This window comes from Macadamia integrifolia, chromosome 12 (genome assembly GCF_013358625.1).
Source record: "Macadamia integrifolia cultivar HAES 741 chromosome 12, SCU_Mint_v3, whole genome shotgun sequence".
NCBI classification, from domain to species: domain Eukaryota; kingdom Viridiplantae; phylum Streptophyta; class Magnoliopsida; order Proteales; family Proteaceae; genus Macadamia; species Macadamia integrifolia.
The window spans coordinates 11,114,372-11,138,564 of NC_056568.1; the positions used below are offsets into that span (position 1 = coordinate 11,114,372).

At 39.2% G+C, this 24,193-nt stretch overlaps 1 protein-coding gene and 1 long non-coding RNA gene across 3 annotated transcripts in view; both read left to right on the forward strand.

Annotated features, from left to right (window-relative positions):
• Positions 1 to 23,701, forward strand: part of LOC122057148 — a 26,464-nt gene extending 2,763 nt beyond the window's left edge. The window contains exons 4-9 of one of the 2 annotated variants that reach the window (XM_042619162.1): positions 348 to 429; positions 19,527 to 19,586; positions 19,740 to 19,847; positions 22,807 to 22,852; positions 23,073 to 23,137; positions 23,266 to 23,403. In XM_042619162.1, the coding sequence (XP_042475096.1) occupies positions 348 to 429; positions 19,527 to 19,586; positions 19,740 to 19,847; positions 22,807 to 22,852; positions 23,073 to 23,137 (361 nt within the window). In that variant the 3' untranslated portion in view covers positions 23,266 to 23,403. Of the gene's footprint in view, positions 1 to 347; positions 430 to 19,526; positions 19,587 to 19,739; positions 19,848 to 22,806; positions 22,853 to 23,072; positions 23,138 to 23,265 lie in introns of both variants that reach the window. The other variant, XM_042619161.1, reaches the window with a different exon arrangement.
• LOC122057149 lies at positions 20,725 to 21,892 on the forward strand. Its single transcript, XR_006133465.1, has 2 exons — positions 20,725 to 21,096; positions 21,193 to 21,892. It is a non-coding gene; the product is annotated as an uncharacterized LOC122057149 (long non-coding RNA).
• Positions 23,702 to 24,193: the final 492 nt, after the last annotated feature.

Here is a 24,193-nt window from a genome sequence, read left to right on the forward strand (position 1 = left end):
AAAAAAAAAAAAAAAAAAAGAACAAAGCTCACCCCTCTTTCCCCCTCTTTAATGAAAGACCCTTGCCCCACTTCCCTTTTGGCCCTTGTTACTAGATTCTTAAGCGTTACAATTGGGGCTTGGGAGCCCACTTAGATGTACTCCCAACAGACAAGATGGGTGAACTTCTGTTAAATGTGCATGGTTGTTTTTTATTTAACTGATATTGCACAATATATATTTATGTGGTCTGATTTGGCATTGCTAAAGTATTTCTTTTGCATCTTATAGTATAATGTTTGTCCGATAGTGCTAACTCTTTCTTCTTCTTCATTTTTTTTTTTTTTTTTTTCTTTTTTTCTGGATAGAGGAGCAGCTTTGCTGGTGGAACCTGCAAACATGGGTGATCCAGATGCACAATATGAATTAGGTTGTCATCTAAGAGTTGAGGTGTTCATCTACGTTGCTTGATGGTGCAAATAATTCCTGCTGTGTTTTGTATTAACTGTGAGTGGTGAGCCTGTGATTTTTGTTGAAGATAGATTTGAATTTAACAGGTTTTTTAATCAGGTTTAATGTTTGCAACATTGGCCACCAAGGGAGTTTATCTTGACAGCTCTATCATATCTACTGTGTGGTACAACAGATGGGGCCCAGACCACAAAAATCCAGCTAGATACTAGTGTAAACAGGATTCAAGAAACAGAGAAAATATATGCCAGAAATAGAAGAAAGTTCGTAACTCACAACAGACGATTCAGCATAGGTTAACACTCAAGTCGAGTATCAGTCAGAACCAGTAGAATAATTCTGTAAATTATTCCTGAAAAGAGAAGTGTGAGAAGTGGTCTAACCTGCACAGACAATTCCTAACGGCACTAATTTGACAGTAAGGGTTTTGGAACTATAATTTAGGTGTCGGAAGAAGAATTTGACAGCAGAATTCCTAAGGGAATTATATCAAAACTGACCAACATACTAAATTTGAGACAATACAGATCACTAATGGAGCGATATATGAAGAATAATGCAATCTGCAATAAAGTAAGGGTGGCTCAAATTAGAGTAATAATGAGAAATAGTAAGAAGAATAGTAGAAGAGAAAAGGAAGGAAAGATATCACCTGGGAATAAATATGAACACTACTAGAAGGAGGGAGGTCAGATCTGGAATACCAAACCCATATGTACAGCTACACAGCTCCAAACTCTTGAAAGAATATTTTTTTACTCAGAACTTGTCCTAGTGATGGGGGTGTATACATACATAAAACCTTGTAAATTTCCTAAACTGACTCATAATTGGATTTCTAATTACTCTCTTTTATTGATATGACTTAATAGACTCAAAATAGAACTCATAAATTTTATTTAATATCCTAACATAACTCAAACACTTGACTACTAATCACATGCAAGGATTAAAGTATCGGTATCGGTTGCTGTATCGGTCGGCCAAAATTAAGAAACGTATCGGAGGGTATTGTATTGTATCGGAGGGTATCGTATCGTATCGGAGATACATTAAAGATACACACGTAAATGGATAGTTTAAACACTTTTGCATAAAGAATTTGTTAAAAAAGGCTATTGATAACATGTATTATGCATAAATACTAAATTGAGGGTATCACATTAAGAATGCAAGGTTTGTAGTTGTCCCATAAATGTAAAATTCTTGTTCCCAACATTGATTTCCACTTTAGTTAGAGAGAAATATGGTTGGCAGCAACTTTGGAACAAAAACCCCAAAAAAAATCGTGTTTTTCTAAAAAATTACCCATCTTGGCCATTATATGATTGTAGCGCATTGTATCGGTACATACCGATATGTACCGATCGATACATAGCGATACTCACCGATACGTACCGATATGTACCGATACATACTGAAATGTATATTTCACCTCGATTTTATATTTTTCATAGATTTGTATCGGTGCATATCGTATCGATGTGTATCGGTGGTGTATTGATGTATATCGGTATGTATCATAGGATATATATCAATACGAAAGGATTTTAAAAATTCCATCTATCGTATCGGTGTATATCGTATTGGTCGACTAAATTTAAGATACTTATCGGAGGGTATCGTATCAGTATCGAAAATACTTTAAACCATTATCACATGTCCTAGCTTCACCGCCACTCTATGGCATATAAATTAGGCTTGTTACAATGTAACCCAAGAAAATGAAAGGCCCACTCTCTAACTTGTCTACCCAAAATTTGTTTTCAGACCATTGGTCTGCCACCAGCACCTTGTGGGTCTCCCTTGCATCTAGGCCTCCATACAGGATAATATTAATCCAACCTGTCCAATGACTGCATCAAGAAGATTGTTTGGTGATAAGTCCAAGTACCTTTTGCAAATAGCAATTGGAAGATTGAGATCTGTAGAATTGAAAGGATGATCACCAAAGGGAGCATCTGATTGGAAGAAGGCAGCAAAGAAGTCTTCTTACGAGCTGATTTCTTTTCCAGTGTTGATAGACTTGAAGTGGCTTCTCAACAACAGGTGTTGGTGCTGGTGCTGGTGCTGGTGCTGGTGCTGGTGCTGGTTCTGGTTCAGGTTCAGGTGATTAACCTCAATATGCTTGGTCCTATTATGCAATCCTTATCAACAGAGTCCCCCACTCCACTGCTCAGTTGATGATTAACCTCCATAGGGGCATCCGTTGGCTTGCACCCAAGCATACATGTCTCACTAAGGAGATCTAGAATATATTTCCTGTGGGAAATAAATATACCTCTGCTAGATCTAGCCACTTCAATCCCAATGAAATACCGAAGAGGTCCTTAGTCTTGACCTCTGCCGCTAGTAAGGTCCAGTTAGCGGTGTCAATGGTCCGGGTTGGTGCAGTTTCGGTCCGGTTCCACCGGTTTTGGTGTGACTTTGGAACTAACCGAAACCGCCCCATTAAGGATTTATCGGTTTCAGTCCGGTGTCGGCTTCGGTGCGGTTTGGGTTCGGGTTGGTACCGGTTTGGATTTATCAGGTTCATTTTGGTTTGGATCGGTTTTTTAAACCGGTATGGAGCCATTAGGAAACCGACAGATAATTGAAAAAAAAATGAACACGGGCCTCATCCTTTAGAGTTTGGGTGGGTATGACTTCATCCTTTGGAACTCATCCTTCGCCCTACCCCTTTGGGCCGGTATGGACCTGTTCATAGGATTTCCTTATTTATTTTTCACATTGTGAGCCTGTATAGTGTATAACAATATTTAGTGGACAAATATAATTAAAACACAACTATTACTGAATTATGGTGGAAAAAGATCAACCAAATAAGGCAGTAAAAGTATAAAAATCCTAGTATCCAATAGTAAATAGGAATTCCCATACATGAAAAACCAAGTCATGAAAAAAGGAATTCCTGTATATGAAAACCTAATAATTTATCAAGCACAAAACATAGATCAAAACATCAAGACATCAAGACATCAAGTCATCAAACTATAAAGTATTAAACTATCAAAGTACCTAATATTCAAATCATTCAATCAACCACGGACCACCTAAAAATTAAAATGATTCAATCACAGAATCACCCACCTAAAATAGAGATAGTGTGCCAATAACTAATGCAAGTCAAAGTATCAAACAAACCATAGAACATCCACCTAAAACATTCAAAGAATATTTAATACTACATCAAAATATCAAATGACTATCTTCTTTCTCAAAATATTTTAACATTCTCTTAAAATATTGCAGCCCTTTGTCCTCCAAAATGATGTGTTGAGTAGTTACTCTTAAGACCACAAGCATGGTTTTAGTATCGGTGCGTATCGTGCCGTATCTGCCGATACGTATCCGTATCGGTAGGCATCGGCACGATACATACCGATACGCTACGGGGAATTTTGGACCCCCTTTTACGTATCGCTGTATCGTGCGTATCGTATCGTACCGTATCGGTACCGATACGTACGATACTCTACGATACGAACTTTTGAAAATCTGGAAATTCCTGAGAGTATCGGTACCGTATCGGTATGTATCGACCGTATCGTGCAGTATCGAGCCGTATCGTACTGTATCGGTACCGTATCGGTACGTATCGACTGAAAATATGAAAATTCCCGTGAATGTGCCTTTTATTGTTTGAAACAAACACTTCAAACTCTCACCAATAGTTTTCTATATTTCTCTTCTTTCTTCCCCTTTGATTCACACACCTTTTTGGAGACTCAAATGGTAGATTGAAAGAAACATTGTCGAAGTGAATGGTTCAAAGAAGGAGAAAAACATAGTCCAAGAAGAACCTTGAACTTGAAAGTTGAAAATTTTGAATAGTAAGTTCTTGAATCTTTACTCACTTTTTTCAATTTTAACCTTAGATTTTCAAGTTTTTTTACAAATCTAAGGTTCATCATAGGGGTGTCAACCGGTCGGGTCGGTTCGGTTTCGATCGGGCTTAATCGGGCTTAAAGACTTTCAAAGGCTACACCGTGTCCGCCCATTTAACTAATCGGGCTTAGTTATTGAGGGCATAGTACACTTTATATTCGGTCGGTTGGCCTCGGGCTATAATCGGGCCACCTTAATCGGGCTTTAGTCGGGCCTTAATTGGGCTACGAACATGTTTAATGTTAAACGGGCTTTAACCGGTTTTTAAACGGACCCTCTTTAAAATGTGCTCTTATATTCCGGCCCACTCATGCAAACCCAAAAAAATGACAATAAATTAATAAATGATACCAAATATAACCATTATTTAAAATATGAACATGTTTTTACTTTTTAGTTTTTACTTTCTAATTTGGGGGGTAAAATAGGTATTCTACAATCATTAAAGGGTCGGGCTAGGCCAGTGCACAATAGGCCGGTCTCGATTGGGTGTTAAACGGTCGGTCTCGGTCGGGCGCCCGACGGTCCAAGTAGCAAAACCAAGACCGACCGTTTATAAACGGGCCGGGCTCAAGCCCGACACGTTTAATAAACGGTCCGGGCTGGACCGGTCTATAAACGGTCGGTCCCGATCGGTTTAGTCGGTTCGGGCCACGAATTGACACCCCTAGTTCATCATACTTAGAATCACATTTTGTGCATCATTATTACATGAAATCATTGGATTTATAAGGATTTACAAACTTTTTTCAAGAGAAAATGAGGGTTTCAATTTATTTCAAATTTCTTAGATCTACTCATGCTCAATGATTAAAAATGTTTAGATTTTTTATATGTTATGTAAAAACAAGTGTTCTACAACTTCCATGGAAAATTTTGATTTTTCTCAAAAAAATATATTTGTCTATCAATACCATACCCTCATCATTTTGAACATTTTCAACTCAATATATTTGTCTATCAATACGATACCCTCCACTTAAGTATTTATGCATTCTACATGTTATATATAACTTTTTTCAACTGTTTTTTTATGCAAAAGTGTATAAAAATGTGTTCCCTATCCATTTATGTGCGTATCTTTAGCGTATCTTAGCGTATCTCCGATACGATACGATACCCTCCGATACGTATCTTAATTTTGACCGACCGATACGGCGACCGATACCGATACTTTAATCCTTGACCACAAGTGTGTCCTACACTCTTACCATTCTAAGAAACTGCAACCAAAAATGAAAGAAGATTTAAGACAACATAGTGACACTGTCAAAACATAAATTATGAAATACGTGCAAATGTAAACTACGGTATACCTATTCAATAAGATTGAGCTTATCCTTCTCTAGGAGTAGGACCAGCTGAAGAACTAGCTACTGCACCTCTCTCCTTTTCAATGTGCAATAGTTCCAGTACATTTCTAAGTGCATTATCCACATCAGTGGGATCATCAAAAGGCTCAGCTACATACAAAGTAAAATAAGACACTAATTAACTAATTAAGACAATTAAAAATGAAAAATATACTGAATGAAAAATTACCTCTGAAGTCTAATATCAAACATCCAATCCCGAAGGCATATTAATGCTTCAGCATTGGTAAGTAGGAGTTTGCTCCGATATTTATCAATAACACGGCCCCCTGCGCTAAAAGCCGACTCTGAAGCAACTGTGGAAACTGGTATAGCCAAGACATCATGAGCCATTCGAGCCACATCTGGATACCTTGTCCCATTTGCTTTCCAGAATGCCAACACATCATACTCATCATATTCATTATTATTGAATGGGATCTTGGGTTCATCTAGATATATATCCAATTGAGATTTACTTCCATTATCCATCTCAGCAAGCTTGGATACCATAAATTCCTATGAAAATTGAGAAATAGCCGAAATATGAATCATTAATAAGATTATCAATGAATGTTGAAAACTTGTATTAAAAAATAAATCAAAATTACTATCAGAATGTAAATTTACTTACAAATCTTGTTCTAGATCTCCCAGGACGATGGGCAAGTGTAGGAACATCATAGTCACTTGGTTGCATACTCTTGTACTCATCAAACAATTGATATAAAGAATTCCTCACATTGTTGCACATTGTAGATGCATTTAAGTCCAGGTTGCAAAGCTTAGAAAATGCCCAAGTCACAAAACTAAGTTTATATCGAGGATCAAACACCAAAGCAATGGCCAAAATTGGACTATATTCACTCCAATATTTGTCAATTTTTTTCGTCATTTCCACTGCCATTGGCTTCATAAAGTTGAGCCCACGTGATACCTCTTCTAATAAACTTTTGTGAATCTCCCAAACATTTCCAAAATATAAATTTGTTGTGGGATACTTAGAACCTGAAAGCAAAACAGTAATTGCATAGAAGGGATACAAAAAACTCGTTAATCTCTCGATCTTCAACCATTGTTCAGAACTAGGACAAGTTTTAAAGTTGTCATCCACTAGTCCAAGGTTCTCAAATGCTTTATAATAAAATAATGCAGAATCAAGCATGAGATAGGTTGAGTTCCACCTTGTGGAGACATTAGCATGTAAGCCTTTACTACTTTGTAATCTCAATTGCTTACAAATTTCCAAGAATTTTACTTTTCTTGCTTGTGATCCTTTCACATAGGCTATACTAGATCGCACCAACACCACAGAGTCATCTATGTGTTTCAGTCCATCTTGTACAATAAGATTGAGAATATATGCACAACACCTATTATGAAAGTGTAATCCTCTACATAAAAGAGCATTCTTCAAATTTAAATTTTTCTTCAGCAAGTCAACAAAACAGAAATGCTGTGGCATTATCTAAAGTAATTGAAAACAATTTCCGATCAATACCCAGTCAGACAAGATTTTTGAAACCATTTCACAAATATGGATGCCAGTGTGTGGAGGTGGCATGATGCAAAACTTCAACAACTTCTTATGCAACACCCAATCCTTATCAATGTAATGGGTAGTCAAAGCAATGTATCCATCATTAGTGATAGATGTCCATAAATCACTTGTCAAAGAAATCCTCCCAGCAAATGAATTAAGTAAATTCTTGATTCTAATGGACTCCAAATTGTATAACCTCAAAATATCCAACATTTGTGTGTTTCGAGCAATATGGGTATAGTCCAGAAAAATGTATGTAATTAACTCTCTGAACTCCTCATACTCAACAAAAAGGTAACTCATGTCTCACAATAAGCTTCGTAACTTTGTCACGCATAAAATCTTGGTCAACTTTTTTGTCTCTTAACATCACTTTCCCTTCATTTACACCCAAAATCATTTGGGTGCTTGTGTTTCCTTTGTTTTCCCTTTTTGGGCAATGTAGAATATGTCTCCTAAGGCTTCCAGTTCCATTAATATTACTATCAGCCTTATAAACTTGCTTACATCTTTTGCATTATGCTCGGTTCTTCCCATCATCAAAACCCTTCCCATCAATGATTGTGAACTCATCCCAAACTACACTCCTTTTCCTTTTGGTAGTTTCATTTGTTTCAAGTGTTACGACACTTGAAGGTTCTGTTGATGGAATTCCAGGAATATATGGTCCATCATCAGACATAACATCAGCATCTGACCCACAATCGGGCTCATCTTCTATATTGATGGGCATTTCAATAATTACTAAGAAAACATATGACATGTTAATAAAATAAGAATACCAAGCATTACAAATTCAAAAATGACCTCTTTAAGTTGGAAGCAAATAAGAATATGCCGTAATTAAGAGATCCTCTATAAATCTTAATCACTTTCCCTTCTTAAATTAGCCCTATATAATATACTATTGCATGCTGAAATTTGATTCAAAATCTCATATTTGAAGAAGTTGAAAAAACAGAAATAAGATTCAAAAATAAAATACGGAAGGATAAAATTGACTGAAATTTGAATCTTGTTTTAATACTTGATCAACCAAATAGATTGAAAATTTAGAAGGGTTTAATTGGATGATAAACCTCTTTAAAATCCAACTAATGCAACCCAACTCCTCACAAGCATACTCGGATACCCCATTTCAGTTCTATTATATCACCATTTACGGATAACTTCAGATTTACGTGTTAACAACTAAGAGTCTCAGATATTTTATTCACAAAAGGGCCAAAAAAAGATGAGAAGCTTGAATCAAAAGAGGATATACCTGGAGGCTGGAGTACCAGAGAAAGAGCTGAAATTTGTAGAGAGAGAACTTAAAGGTTGCAGGGGTCTCAAATCGGTTGTTAGAGGAGGAAAACATTAGTTCTCAATTAAAGCACAAGCTTTACGGCTTTACCTGTCGTCGCTGTCGATGTGCAAACCGTGTACAAAAAAAAAAAAAAAAAAAAAAAAGAATTTTACCTGTTGAGGGACGATCGGCAACCAGCAGGCTTTGAAATTTACCTGTCGAGGGACGATCGGCAACCAGCAGGCTTCAAAATTTACCCGTCGAGGGACGATCGGCAACCAGCAGGCAACAGGCTTCGAAATGGGTTCATACTTCAGAGTAGTGTGAAGTGTGAACTGCGTATGCGATTAAGGCTTCAATCTTCACTTTCAACTTCAAGTTTCAGAACCCATAGCCGTTGCAACTTCAAGTTTCAGGTCAGAGGCGTTAGCCATAGCCGCTGGCCGCTGCTGCTCACTCCGTCATGGCGTCAGTCGCTTAGTTGCTTAGGTTTTTATTCTTTTGAAAAATTAGGGCTTCAAAAGCCTTTTGACAGGTTGAAGTTGATAAACGTTGGGCACTTGGGCTAGTGTTGGTCCGGTTGGACACTTGGGCTTCACCCACTTAGGTTAGTGAGTTTTAAGTTCGGTTTTATCTCGGGTCGGTTTGGATCGGTTTCGGTTTCGGTGCACATTTTCGGCGTTTTCGGTGGCCCAATGGTCTAACCTGAATCGAACCGAGACCGGATTCAATTTAAAATACAAACTGAAACCGGCCCAATAAGCCACCGGTTCGGTTTGGATCGGGCTTAATCGGTTCAGTCCGGTCCGATTTAGATATTAACACCCCTAGGTCCTGTAATCACAATATTTCAACATAGATGATCAGAGCGGGTAACCTGGTTAGCTCGCGCCTTTGTGAACAGGGTGTGATCTACTTGACTCTGTTTGTATCCAAAGCTGATCAAAGCTTTTATAAACCGGTCAAACCATGCCCTGGGAGACTGCTTGAGGCCGTACTTCAACTTGTAGACACGTCCAGTAGTGGAGGGAGTAGCAAAACCAGGAGGAACATCCATATAGATTTCTTCTTCAAGATCTCCATTCAAGAATGCATTTTAAACATCCTACTGTTGAATATTCCATCCCAGATTTGCAGCAACAGACAGCAATGCCCTGATAAAGTTTGTCTTTGCAACTGGGATAAAGGTTTCCTGGTAATCAATCCCGTAGTTTTGGGTGAAGCTCGTAGCCACTAAACGTGCCTTGTACCGCTCAATTATCCCATCAGCCTTTTGCTTAACTGTGAAAACCCACTGGCACCCAATTAACTTCTTTCCCCGAGGAGGAAGAACCAGTTCCCAGGTCCCATTTTTATCTAATGCTAGCATTTCCTCAACCATTGCAGCCTTCCACTTTGGATCATTTATGGCTTCCTTCCAACCCTGTGGAGTAGACAAAGAAGACAACGAAGAAACAAAGGCCCTATAGGAGGGAGATAAGGATGCATAAGAAATAAAATGGGACATGGAATGCTTGGTGCAGGAACGAACTCCTTTTCTAACAACGATAAGGAGATTGTCCATTGTAAGAGCAATAGGTACAATATCAAGTATGGGAGGCTCAGAGGAAGTAACAGGTGCAATATCAAGTATGGGAGAAGTATTACCTGATACTGGAGGATCTGATGGAGGTGCCGTAGAAGGGTATGGTTGGTTACCGGTGGTATCTTGCTCCTTGGGCCTTCGAGTGTAAGTGATCACATCTCTTATAGACTGATCTGGTGGTTCCACCTGAATGGATGGCATACTTTGAAGAGGAGTCATATCAATAACAAAAGGAGGCTCTTCCTGAAGACTCTCCCACTGAAGATGTGACGTGAAATACGCCTCAGACTCGTGAAAACTGACATCCATGGTGATATACAAACAACCCCTTTTGAGAAGCCGAGTAACCCAGGAAGACACACTTTAGAGCCCGTGGATCAAGCTTGGACTTTAACGGAGAGGAATTATAAGCAAAGCGGACACAACCAAAGACCCGAAAGGGAAGACTCGAAACAATGGTAGGATCAGAGAGAAAGGAAATAGGGGGCTTAAAATTGAGGACACTAGAAGGCACCTGGTTAATAAGGTGGGCAATAGTAAGAATGGCATCGCCCTAGAGGTGCTTAGGGACACCAGTAGCAAACATTAGAGCCTGGGCAACATCAAGGAGATGACCCTTTTTTTGTGAAAGATCCCATTTTGTTCAGGTGTCCGAACACAAGACGTTTGGGAAAGAATACCCTTGAGAATCAAGGTTTTGAAGACACGCACCATTTATATACTCAGTGCCATTGTCACTGCGAAAAACTCGTACAGTGGTGTCAAATGGAGTACGAAGCATGTCATGGAAAGATTTGAAATAAGAGAAGGCATCAGACTTATTATTGCAAATTTGAAATAAGAGAAGGCATCAGACTTGTTATTGCAATAGATACACCCATGTCAGACGAGTAAAATTATCAGTAAAAGTAATAAACCAGTAAAAACCATATACACCCATGTTAGACGAGTACAATTATCAGTAAAAGTAATAAACCAACAAAAACCATTCCTATCATTTTAGAAGGACCCTATAAATCAAAATGAATAATAAGAAAAGGAATATCACTTCTATTTTCAGTAGGAAAGTAAGAAGTTCGTGTATGTTTAGCAAATTCACATACATCACACTTAAGTTGTTCCAAACCACAATATTTAACTAGAGAAGGAAACATGCGACGTAAAATATGAAAAGAAGGATGTCCCAGACGACGGTGCCACTGGTGGAGTTGAGAGAGAAAGAGCTGTCAGAATGGAGAATAGGTGCTGCCACAGGAAGAGGCACAACCTATGGAGAATCCAAGTAGTAGAACCCATCACGGACCTAACCATACCCAATTGTTGCACTCGTCATCAGTTCCTGAAAAAGGCAATGAGTAGAAAAAAAGTGAACAGAACAATTCAACTCCTTAGTTAAACAATAGATGGAAAGCTAATTAGCACATAATTTTGGAACATGCAAAACAGATGGAAGAGAAATTGTAGATGTACAAGAAATTGATCCTTTATCAGAGATAGGGGACAAGGAACCATCAGCCACACCTACCTTATCCCGACCGAAACAAGGAGTATAAGTATGGAAGACCTCATAACTACTTGTAATGTGATCGGTAGCATTTGAATCAAGTAACCATAAGGGAGAATGAGAGGAAGAAACAAGGAAACCACCTGTTTGAACAAGGTTGGACACAGGAGAACGAGCAGGAGAAGTGCCTAACTGTGTCATTAGTTGCTTGAAGGCAGCCATTTGATCTAGAGAGAATGATGCAGGAGCAGAGGTACAATCAGTAGACTCGGATAGATGAACCTGGGTATCCTGTTTTCCAGTTTTGCTATTATGACTATGGAGCTTCCAGCATGTTTCCCTGATATGGTGAAGGTGACCACTATAGTCACACTAAACAGGTTCTCGAGGAGGGGTAGAACCCTTAGACTGGAATTGCCAATAGTGTAGACCGAACAAGAACAATAGAGGGTAGCATAACAAAGCGACGATGATCCTCAAATAGAACCAAGTTGTATACCTAGAGAAGAGTCGAAAAAGTCTCATGACCCAATATCTATACCTTGATCTGATCATATTCGGGGTTGAGACCTGTTAGGAAGTCATATACCTATTCCATTACACGCTTCGTTTGAAGTGTACTAGCATCAGTAGGGCAGGCCATAAAGACTGGATGATAGAAATCTAGTTGTTGCCAAAGGCTGCATAAGGTGGAATAATAAGCAGAGTGAGGCAATCCTTTTTGAGTGGTGGAACGAACAGTATAGCGAATCACATAGATCTGGGCATAGTTCCCTCCCTGAGAATAGGTTTGTTTCGCTGCATCCAGAGATCCTTAGCGGAGTTGAACAAGACAAAGCTTCGACGAATAGCAGGTTCCATAGAATTTATCAGAAAGAACATAACAATGGCATCATTGGCTAACTACGTGTTAGCGGCAGTAGGATTAGTCGGTTGAGGAGTGTCTCCAGTGAGAAAACCAGAGAAGTTCCCACGAATAGTAAGATGACATCACAAGACCTGTGAGGTAGTTCTCACCATTAAGCTTGATGGGTTTAGGATGAAGGGTGGACTAATTACTTGAACGACGTCCATTAGGGGCCTCAGGAGGCACAACAACATCCTTGGCATCATTACTTACAGTAGTCATAGCTCAAAGAGAGAGAAACATAGGAGTATCCAAAGGCTTGGACCCTAACATTCCAGTCTTAGTCAGCAAATCCATCACATATTTCCTCCGAGAGAGGGAAATACCTTTTATTGACTGAGCAACCTCAATTCCCAAGAAATACTTAAATCGTCCTAGATCCTTGGTCTGAAACTTTTGCTGTAGATGTGTTTTCAGAGTTGGATCCCTTCAATATCGTCTCCAGTGATGACAATATCATCAACATAAACAACAAGAAATATCCTTTCTGTGCCAGACTTCTGATAGAACTCTAAATGATCACTCTCACACCTTGACAGACCAAATTCATGAACCACATTAGTGAACCTGCCAAACCACTCTCGAGGAGACTGCTTTAAACTATACAACGATTTCTTTAGTTTGCACACCATACCAAACTCCCCTGAGCAACAAACCCTGGTGGTTGCTCCATATATACCTCTTCATGTAAATCACCATAAAGAAAAGCATTCTTCACATTGAGTTGATATAACGGCCAATGAGAAGATGCAGCAAGAGATCAGAATATGAACAGAAGCTAACTTGCCCATAAGAGAAAATATCTAGATAATCAACCCCATACACCTATGCGTAGCCTTTGACCACTAACCGAGCCTTCAATTGAGCAAGAGAACCATCTGGGTTTACTTTAACAACATAGACCCATCGACAACCAATATCGGACTTACCCTGAAGTAATGGTATAAGATCCCAAGTATGATTTGTATCCAAAGCCGATAACTCTTCTTCCATAGCTGTCCTCCAGCCAGGACTAGACAATGCCTCTGCAACAGACTTAGGAACAAGATGACTAGACCAAGTAGAAAGACAAGTATGAAAAGAGGAAAAAATATCAGAATAAGAAACAAAATTGGAAATTGGATGTTGGGTGCAACTCCGAACACCCTTACGCTGTGCAATGGGAACATCAATATGAGAAATGGAAACACTTAGATCAGGGACCTTATACGAAGATGACGAGGTAGGAACTGTAGAGACAGGGGGTGCGGAATCTGTACAAGGACAACGAGTGTAGACGATCTTACCGACTGGTGGCGGAGGTACAACTGTGGAAGGTGGTGGTGGCACCACTGTATCTGTAGTAACCTGTGGAGAATTATTTTGAATAACATATAGGGGTAGATCATCATCCATATCAGACATAGCAACGGACTCATCGGGTTAAGAAACAAACTCAAAAATGGGTACATCAGCGATAACAAAATATTTCTGAAGTGTAGGGCAATAAATGATAACCTTTTTGGGTACATGAGTAACCCAAAAAGGTACACTTAAGAGCACGTGGATCCAACTTTGACAAATTGGGACGATGATCACGAATAAAGCAAACACAACCAAAAATACAAAGAAGAATAAATAAAGGGTCAAAAGGAAATAACAGAGAATGGGAAATATCACCCTGTAATAATGATGAAGGCATCCAATTTATATGATAACAAGCAATTAAGATTGCATTTGACCAAAACAGCTTGGACACTTTCATCTCAAACAAAAGAGACCGAGCAACCTCCATTAAATGCCTATTTTTCCTCTCAGCAATACCATTTTATTGCGGTGCATCTGAGCAAGAACATTGGTGTATCATACCACATCCAACCATAAACTAAGAGAAAGGACCAGAAAAGTATTCCTTGGCATTATCACTTCCTAAAACCTTGATAGTGACATTAAACTGATTCTGAATTTCAGCAACAAAGGCACAAAAAATAGAAAGTTACTTTAAACAATGCTTCATTAAATAAATCCAGGTAACTCTAGAATAGTCATCAATAAAAGTAACAAAATATCAAAATCCTAATTTGGAAGTAATGGGACAAGGACCCCATACATCCGAATGAACCAAAGAAAAAGGGTGTATAGATTGTTTATTAACTTTAGGTGGATAGCTTACATGGGGAAGCTTCCCAAACTGACACGACTCACAATCTAAAGTGGAAATAGAACTGTTGAGTTTAGCGCTAGGCGCTAATCCTAAACAGCAACAGGGTCGATAGGGCATTTATGTCCTATCGGCCCCATATCTCTGTGATTAGGTTTTTCTTCTTTATGGGGTAGTTTTGTACTTTTCTTCAGCACCATTTAATACAAGTTTTGAGGCATAACCTGCGATCATACAATTCTAGTCTGATCGTAGGTCACTCATCTCTTTTGGGAGTCTCTTTCAATCGCACCACTCTCTCTCCTCTCCTCTTTTCTTCTCCTCTCTAGGATGTGCATCAGTATAGGAGTTTGATTGGCAAACTAATTTATCTTACTGTGACTCGTCCTGACATCTCATATGTTGTTGGAGTTCTCAGTCAGTTCATGCAGTCTCCTTAGAAGGCATATTGGGACGAGGTTGTTCATGTTTTTTGCTACCTAAAGGGTGCTTCTGGAAAATGGCTGATCTATTGTCCTAATCGGCATATGGAGCTAGTTGGCTATTCTGACGCTGATTGGGCCGGCTTTGCTAGTGATCGTAGGTCCACTACGGGTTATTGCATGTTTATTGGAGGTAATTTGGTTACATGGCGTAGTAAGAAGCAGGCTACCATTGCCCGGTCTAGTGCAGAAGCAGAATACAGAGCTATGGCTCATACCACTGCTGAGTTGATGTGGCTACGGTTTTTATTCTTGGAGTTGGGGTTTCCAGTAACCAAGCCTATGAAGATGTATTGTGTCAACCAAGTTACGGTGTACATTGCTAACAATCCAATTTTCCACGAGAGGGCCAAGCACATCGAGGTGGACTGCCACTTCGTTCGTGATGCTGTTCTGAAAAAGCTAATTGAGACCCCGTTTGTTTCTTCATTAGATCAGTTGGTTGATATGTTCACTAAGTCTTTGTTTGTTCCTAGTTTTCGTAATGGTTGTACCAAGCTGAGCATGGGTGATGTGTGTGCTTTAGCTTTAGGGGGAGTGTTGAGTTTAGTGCTAGGCGCTAATCCTAAACAGCAACAGGGCCAATAGGGGCATTTATGTCCTGTCGGCCCCATATCTCTGTGATTAGGTTTTTCTTCTTTATGGGGGTATTTTTGTACTTTTCTTCAGCACCATTTAATATAAGTTTTGAGGCATAACCTGCGATCATACAATTCTGGTCTGATCGTAGGTGACTCCTATCTTTTGGGAGTCTCTTTCGATCGCACCTCTCTCTCTCTCTCTTCTCTCCTCTTTTCTTCATCTCTTCTTTCCTCTCTTTCTCTATTTTGATTACAAGTTTCTGGGATTGTAACAAGAACGAAAACAAGGATCAAACTTTTGTAAACTCCACAAAGACGGATGTCCTAGTCGACAATGGATCTGATGGGGGCTGAGGATACTTGAACATGTAAAGGAAGTAGAATTGTCTTCAAACAGATAAAACCCCCCAACTCTACGACCTCTACCAATCGTTTTCTTCGTTGTAAGGTCCTGAAAAACATATGAATCAGGAGAAAAAGTTGTGGAACAGTTGTGAGCTTGAGTAAACTTACTCATAGATAAAAGGTTAAACGGAAAATTATGTATCAAAAGAATAGATGATAATGAAAAATAAGAGTTCACACGAATATTTCTAGTGCGTTTGACTTTGAAAACAAATCCATTAGCCAATGTGACAATAGCAGAAGGCTTTTGGAAGGAGGAAAATATACCTGACATACCAAACATATGAATATGATCTGATACACCTGAATCAATTATCCAGGGTCGAGAAGATGAAGAAAAACATGCAGTAGCATTACCTGTCTGGACAAAAATAGTAGTGGAAGGTTGAGGAGACGGAGTCTGAAATTGAGTAGACCATGCAAATTCTTCATCTGCCATCTGGATCATTTTTCCTTCAGATTGTCCAGGCTGAGAAGGCTCAGTAACTGCTATTGAATTGGTAAACTCTTTCTGAGGAGGTTTACCATGAAGTTTCTAACAAAAGTGTTGGATATGTCCTAGTTTGCCACATTGGTGGCATGTTTATGCTGCCCCTGAACCATCTGAAGTGTTGGAAGTACCAGAAGGTTGCCCCTTACTACTTCCACTTTCAGTATTACGAACCCCACCTCAATTATTATTCTAAAACACAAAAGCGGAGCTCTCCACTGATGTAGGTGCAAGATCATAAGAATTCTCTCGAGCTACTCGTAAGACTCGAGAAAATGTATCTGCAAGTGAGGCCACGTTATCACCTCCAAGAATCTGAGACCTGACAACATTATACTCTGTTCCAAGTCCACCCAAGAAACCCATATCTGTGAGTTGTTCCTGTTGGTTCTACATCTTCTTAACATCATTACCAATAGGAAGTAGAGAGTTAAACTCCTCATACATCCTCTTGAAATCAACAAAATATTGAGTCAGAAGTCGACCCTTCTAATCAACCATATAAAAATCCTGAGATAGCTCATAAATACAGGAAAGGTTGTTCTGTCTAGAATACAGAACGTTTAGATAATCCCACAACTCCTTCACAGTATCGATGTGAGTAACAATATCAATGATAGAGTTATCCATAGAGTTCAACAGTTGGCTCAAAATGCGTGCATCAACAATGTCCCACGTAGCATCCTTAGCAGGATTCCCCTTTGTAGATGATCCTGCTGTTCACGTCCAGTTATTACCAACTGTACAATTTTCCATTGTTGAAAATTGGCAGCTCCAACAATTTTCTTCTCTGTAATTCTATGAGAGGATGAGGATATCACGTCAGTAACAACACTCTTTGGCTCAGTGTCAGTCATTAAAGCAAAAGAGAATTACCAGAGAACAGAGAATAAAAAAACAAATATCATAATCGATTAATCTCATGTAACTGAACAGTCCTAATAGATGAACAACTGAATTGTCAGACAAAAATCCACAAAATCACCAAATCAAGAAGAATTAGCTCAAATCGCAAAACCTTATTTCAAGCCAATCTAGGGGCGGTTGGGTCTGTAGGGCTCTGATAGAGCTAAAAAATGGATCGAGTGCTGCTAGGATGGTGGGCGAAAACCTCCAAAGGGTGTTTCAAACTGAGCTCCGAACAGAAAGATATGACCAAAATCGATTTTGGTAGAGTGCTAAAACCCTGACAACTTTGATCAATTTTTCCACCTCTTGAATACTTAAATCTTCAAGCCAAAAAACCAAACTGACAACCACTAGCAATTACTTAGAGCTAATCTTTCACACCATATGACTGATTACAACTTAATCAATCCTTCATTCAAAAATCCAGCAAACTAGGGGATGAAATCACCCCCTCTAAAGAGCCTGGAGCCTAGGGAGGACCAGTAACAACCTGTGATGGAGAGAGGGGTTGTTACTGATGGGAGAAGAAAGAGCTTCGATCGATTTCTTCTTGAGGATCAAGGCTCTGATACGACATAAAAGAAAAAATAGAAAAAGAGAGAGAGAGAGTCCTGCGATTTGTGCAAGGGAGTCCCAATCGATTGAGTTGGGGCTGCCCTCCTCTATTGATTATATAGTAGTTTAATCAGCCTATTACAAGTGGGACAGCAGTCCTAGTAGGACTAGAAACATCAAAACATAATAGGAAATTGACTAACTAATCAATCCTAGCTGAAGTAGGACTCTCCTAGTTGGACTAGGACAACTAACTCTTAACATAACATCGGTCCTAGCTCAACTTTCCTAGTTAGACTAGGAAAACACCAAGGGTGGAGCCTACACAATCCGCAGCACTCCTCCTTCCTTCTCTTCTCTCGACAGCCTTCTAACACTTTGCAAGTGAATTTTCTTAATTACTTGTCAGGCTTTTAACTTGAACTGAAGATCTACTTGGCCAATATGTTCTTGTGGTCTTGTTCAGTTAATATTGTAAGTTGGCGTGATAGAAATGATTGGAAGGCTTATTGTTGTTAATGTGTATGCGTGTTGTGTGCAGAACAGTGGTTGGAGTTTTTTTTTTTTTTTGAGAGAGTTGGGGGGGGGGGGGGGGGGGAGGTTCTTTAACTTTGTGGTAATGGCAAACAGAAAAGCAAGAGATTTCCATCCTCTTGGGAGCCATCTTTAATTTTTATATAATGGGCCGACCCCATTTAGTTGGGATAAGGTTATGGTTATTGTTTGTATGATCAAGTGCTATTCCTGCCCATCTTCTTGGCGTCGTGCTCCCATTTGTTGAAGAAATCCTATTCCCATGACCATGTAATCCATTTGCCTCAGGCTTAAAATGTGAATACAGGCATTCCTGTAGCATTGGTTGATCCTTTCATCCAATCTGAGAAGGTGCCTGAATTGGTGAGAAATCCACCATAATATCATGTCCTAGCATTTAACTACTGACCAAGGTTGTTGGTGTTAACTCTTTAATGTTTTCAAAATTATTCTTTTGCAATATGTTGTAAAAGGGGTCAGGCTCTTCCTTGACATGCTCATGTATTACAACTTATAAGCAAGGTTCCATTGGCTCTTATCTAGTGAAATCTTGATAGGATTGGGAGAGTACATGTTGAGGCCTTTAAAACTTTCTGAATTTTTGCAACTGCTCTATTGATCATTTTCTCTGCAAATGAACCTCCAACCTTATAATATGATTTAATGGTAGCCTTTCAAATATTATCACTTATCTGAAATGCAAAATAATAATGTTATCCTTGTCTTTCTAGCTTCATCTAAGGAGGCATTCCACAATCTGTTGCAGTTGCTAGTTGGATTAATGGTTATCTATTGCATGTTTATTAGGGCTTGGATTTTAACACTAATGTCCTGTTTATTTTATTCTATTTTTATTTTTAAAGTCCTTTAAGGTGTTCATTTTTTATAATGTTGTTTTACTTGTTTTTGATAGAATAAAAATGCCCAGTCAGATCAGCAAGCTTTCTATTATTTGGAGAAATCAGTTGACCAGGTACGTTTTCTTATTTAACTTGAGATATGTGCATTAAAAAAACCATGTTGTTCATCTATGATGCTGACAAATTAATTTAGTTGTTTTTTATGGATGTAATAATTTAAGGTGAGTCTTTTATCTTATTACTTACTGGAGTTTACTGTGCTCTAGTTGCATCCAGGTGCTTTATACCTTCTAGGTGCTGTATATTTGACAGGGGACTGTGTCAAGAAAGATATTGCCTCTGCATTGTGGTGTTTCCATAGAGCATCAGAGAAGGTGATGGAGCCAGGCAATCTTAATGCATTTTTCTTGAGAACAAGCAATAAGCATGTGCTTGTGAACTGTGTATTTTTTCACTAATTGTTTTATTTGCTGGTGGGCTTCCAAGTCAGTTTTGAAAGGTCTTTATTTAAGATCTCTATCTTGAACTAGGCTGAGTACTGAGAAACTTACCAATTAGCTAAGAAAACATGGTAATGATTTTGTTTATGATTGTCAAAGATTCAGTAGTGAGTTATTGCAATATAATCCCTCAGAAGGATTAAAGATGCTCTGCTGGCATGTCAGCTTTTGAAATAGTATATCTTAGGATTTATATGATGTTGAAAGGTAGAAGGGCAGTAAATGGGTATCTATGAACCTCTCAACCGGCTTTTGTAACTGAAGCCTCAATCTAGCTGACAATATTGACTTGGTCAATTTCCTTGTTAACAGCTAGTATTTGATTAGTAGTGCGTTATGCAACTATTTTTTGATAGGCTGTTAGCTCATTTAGGGGCCGTTTGATAACACTCTGGGAGAATGTTTCTGGTGTTCTTCTATTCTGCAGGAATGCAAATAGAACAGAAATATGTTTGGCACATCCGGTTCATTTTTGTATTCCCCCGGAATGAACCAATGAAAAAGAATGACTAAAGAACACATTGCAAGAGTACAAAAAAGTTACTTTTCTATTCTTCCACTAACTTAAAAGAACAAAAACCATTCAAAACCCCACGACCCCTTTTCTGCAACTCACGATAAAAAATCCCCAAATCCGCTGCTTCCCTGCAACAGGTTCTCTCTCTCTCTCTCTTGGTCGCCGCTTCCCTGCAACGGTCTCTCTCTCTCTCGGTCGCCGCTTCCCTGCAATAGGTTCTCTCTCTCTCTCTCGGTCGCCGCTTCTCTGAAACAGTCTCTCTCTCTCTCTCTCGGTCGCCGCTTCCCTGCCTCTCTCTCGGTCGCCCAAGGCATGAGGATGATGTTAGTCGGCAACCCCTACGTGTGTCGTTGAAATGGATGGAGTAAGAATCATTTTGAAGCTACGAGGGGGGTGTGCGTTGAGTGGGTGCTTTCGCTTGGGATCGACGTCGAGATCTCCTTTTGCTGCTTTGCTTTTATTGACTCCTTCACTGCGACCGATACGATGAAACCATGTCTTAAACCCTTCTCGGATCTCAATCGCAAATCCACTTCTCCCACTTTCCGCTCTAATGGACGCCGCCGCCGCTTCTCGTCCCGCTGTTGTCATAGATAACGGCACTGGGTACTCTCTCTCTCTCTCTCCCCATTCTTCCACAGAACCCCCCATTTTGTTTCTCTTTAATTCTTCTTATTCTTATACTTTCTTGCACGATTTTAGTTATACAAAGATGGGATTTGCCCGTAATGTTGAACCGTGTTTCATCATCCCCACCGTGGTTGCTGTTGACGAGTCATTTACGAACCAATCCAGGAGTTCTATGAAGGGTAGTAATTGGCTTGCCCAACACAGCGCGGGCGTAATGGCCGATCTTGACTTCTTCATTGGAGACGAGGCTACTGCTCGATCTTAATCTAGTAATACTTACAATCTTGGTTACCTGATTCGTCATGGTCAGGTGGAGAATTGGGATGCCATGGAGCGATTCTGGCAACAGTGTATCTTCAATGTGACCCGGAGGATCATTATTTCCTTCTCACTGAGTCTCCCCTCACTCCTCCCGAGAGTCGAGAGTAGAGAGTACACTGGCGAGATTATGTTTGAGACCTTAATGTCCCGGGCCTTTATATTGCGGTGCAGCCAGTGCTTGCTCTTGCCGCTGGGTACACAACTTCTGGGAACATGATAAAGGTACTGATAAAAAGATTACACGTTCTAAATACACCAATAGTGATGGTGCAGGTACTTCTACTACAATTCATCAGGGCAATCAACGTGTACAAGGAAGACAGATGAATGAGCTAAGGATACAAATCGCAAATCAGATGGCAGTAGATAAGGGTTACCCCCTGATTTGATTGTTTATGTAATAAAATTTCAAGACACCTATTTGCAGCTATGATTTTTATTTTGTAATTCCTATAAACTTGAATAGTAGACTTTTATTTTTTTTATTAAGATAAATGTGGAAACTGTTTATGCTTATATTTTATTATTTCCTTTAAGTAATAGTATTTTAAAAGATAATTTCATAAACAAATTATTTCCTTATTTAAGTTAAATTTGACCATAATAGCATGTTTGTAATTATTGATTTCATTGTTCAAAAGTGAATTTTCATTATTGTCCTTTAAGGAATAGAAGTGTTTGTCAAACGTTGTTTTTGTTCTTTTCCTGTTCTAAGGACATTTCTGAGATAGTTTTACCAAACGCTGTTTCTATTCCGCCAGAGTGTCTTCACAGCATGGAATCGAAAAAGAACACTTCTGTAAAAGAACACTCTCCAGGAATAGAAGTGTTATCAAACGGCCCCTTAGTAGACTCAAACTTGGGCATAGGAGATTGACCTAGAATTTGTCAGTTGGTAGTTTTCGACTACATACCTGTGGACCTTTTCTAGTGCTATGCTTTTTGTGGACTGTCACTAAATTTTACAACATTGTTTGATCAGTTTTATTCCCAACCTAGCTACTTCGAATATTTAAGCTGAATTTTTATGGAGGCTAAGATCTTATTTCAAAAGAACAGACATCTTGGAATATGTATGTGAAAGAACCGATTTTTCCTTCATCCACGGTGAGGGAGGAATCCCTCACCCCCGCCATTGGTCCTGTCTGATTGGACTAGGGAGGGCTGCTTTTGACCCTGTACGAGAAGTGGTGGGAGTTTATGACGACATAGGAGTCCAATCAAAAGGTCAAATCACCAATGGTGAGGGGATTCTTCTTTTGCTACTGGTGAAGGAAATTTTATGCCAATGTGAAATGTCATCATATGTTTGTCCGATGTGCATTATAGGGATAGATCTCACTTTGCACATTAAAATATCTGCAGGGACATGCCGGTGCAGCAATAGCATATGGATCACTTCTTTTAAAAGGTGAGATTACCACACTATATGTATGTAGTCGAAGTTGTTTCTTTTGGGGGCTTTGGATATGAGAAATTACATAGGTTTTTGCCTTCTGATTGGTGCCTCATGTAAAGGTGAAAAATTAGGGCCATGGGCCTTGTGTTTAGTGTGGTGTAGAGAAACTGTTGCAATGGGATGGGAATCACCTTAAATATAGTAGGCTAAAAGATGATTTGTGCCATTGCAGGTATCACATTTGATTTCAATGACTACAGATATTGTGCTAAAAGATCCAGAAGGGTTACAACTTAGGTGCCTGGGATTGTCCTTTCTTAACTGTTGTCAGTCTAGAATGTCCAGTAAACAAATATGCATCCTTATCTTTTCTTCTGAATTATATGGTTTGCCATTTTGCCTACTTGTGTATCATTGTGTTTCAGGTGCTAAAGTCCCTGAAGCCCTAACAAAATTTAATTCGAAAGGAAATCGGTCAGAAACAGTAAGATTGGAAAAGCCTGCACCAGATACACTTGAGGTGGCCAGCGGACAGTTCCAGAAAGCTGCAAAGGCAGGATGTGATCTTGGATTTCAATGGTTAAAAAGGCTTGAGGATGAAGAGAACGCTTAGGTTACTGAATAAATCATGTTGACATGGTATAGTTATTTAACCTTGCATAAGCTAATTAATCATAGCTTTGGGCTTAAAGGCAGTGGATAAAGAGATCAAAATGGGCATAGAGCTGCTATCATTGTTATTGCTTGGGTCTGATTTTTGTTCTGTGCTTTTACAGTTATGGTTATGTGCATTTGATAAGAACAGTAATGTAAACATTTAAAAGCAAAGTGATAATTAAGTCGTCGATGGTTCAACTTAATTAAACCAAACCTTCGAGTAACGTAGTACTAAACTGCTAGTTGAGATAAGTAGAAAGTATGTAGCATAATGTGATTGGATTGAGGCATGGCTACTAGAGATAGAAAAGGAGGAGAAAGAGAGAGGGACATTCCTAGTGGAGCCACAAAGAAGTGACTGCGAAACATCATTGTTGTAGTTAATCAATGCCTTGAGAATATTCATGTTGTCAATATGGATCATTTCAAAGGGTTGCACCAGCATGGTGTAAGCTTCGACCTGTTTCTTCTCATTGGCATCACAGGTATTGAAAAAGGAAAAATTAGAGGAAGCTAGCATCAATGCAATCAACTAAACTTGGTTGGTAGCTTCTCATTATTCAATTTCACTCACTAATATGCTGATTGCAAAGATCGAGTTGCTTGGTAAGGTGTTCATGTAGGTTGTTGACCTTTTGCGTTAAGCTGGACAGCTGATCACCAGCTTTGGTGGTCAATGGAATATCCAGGATCTCC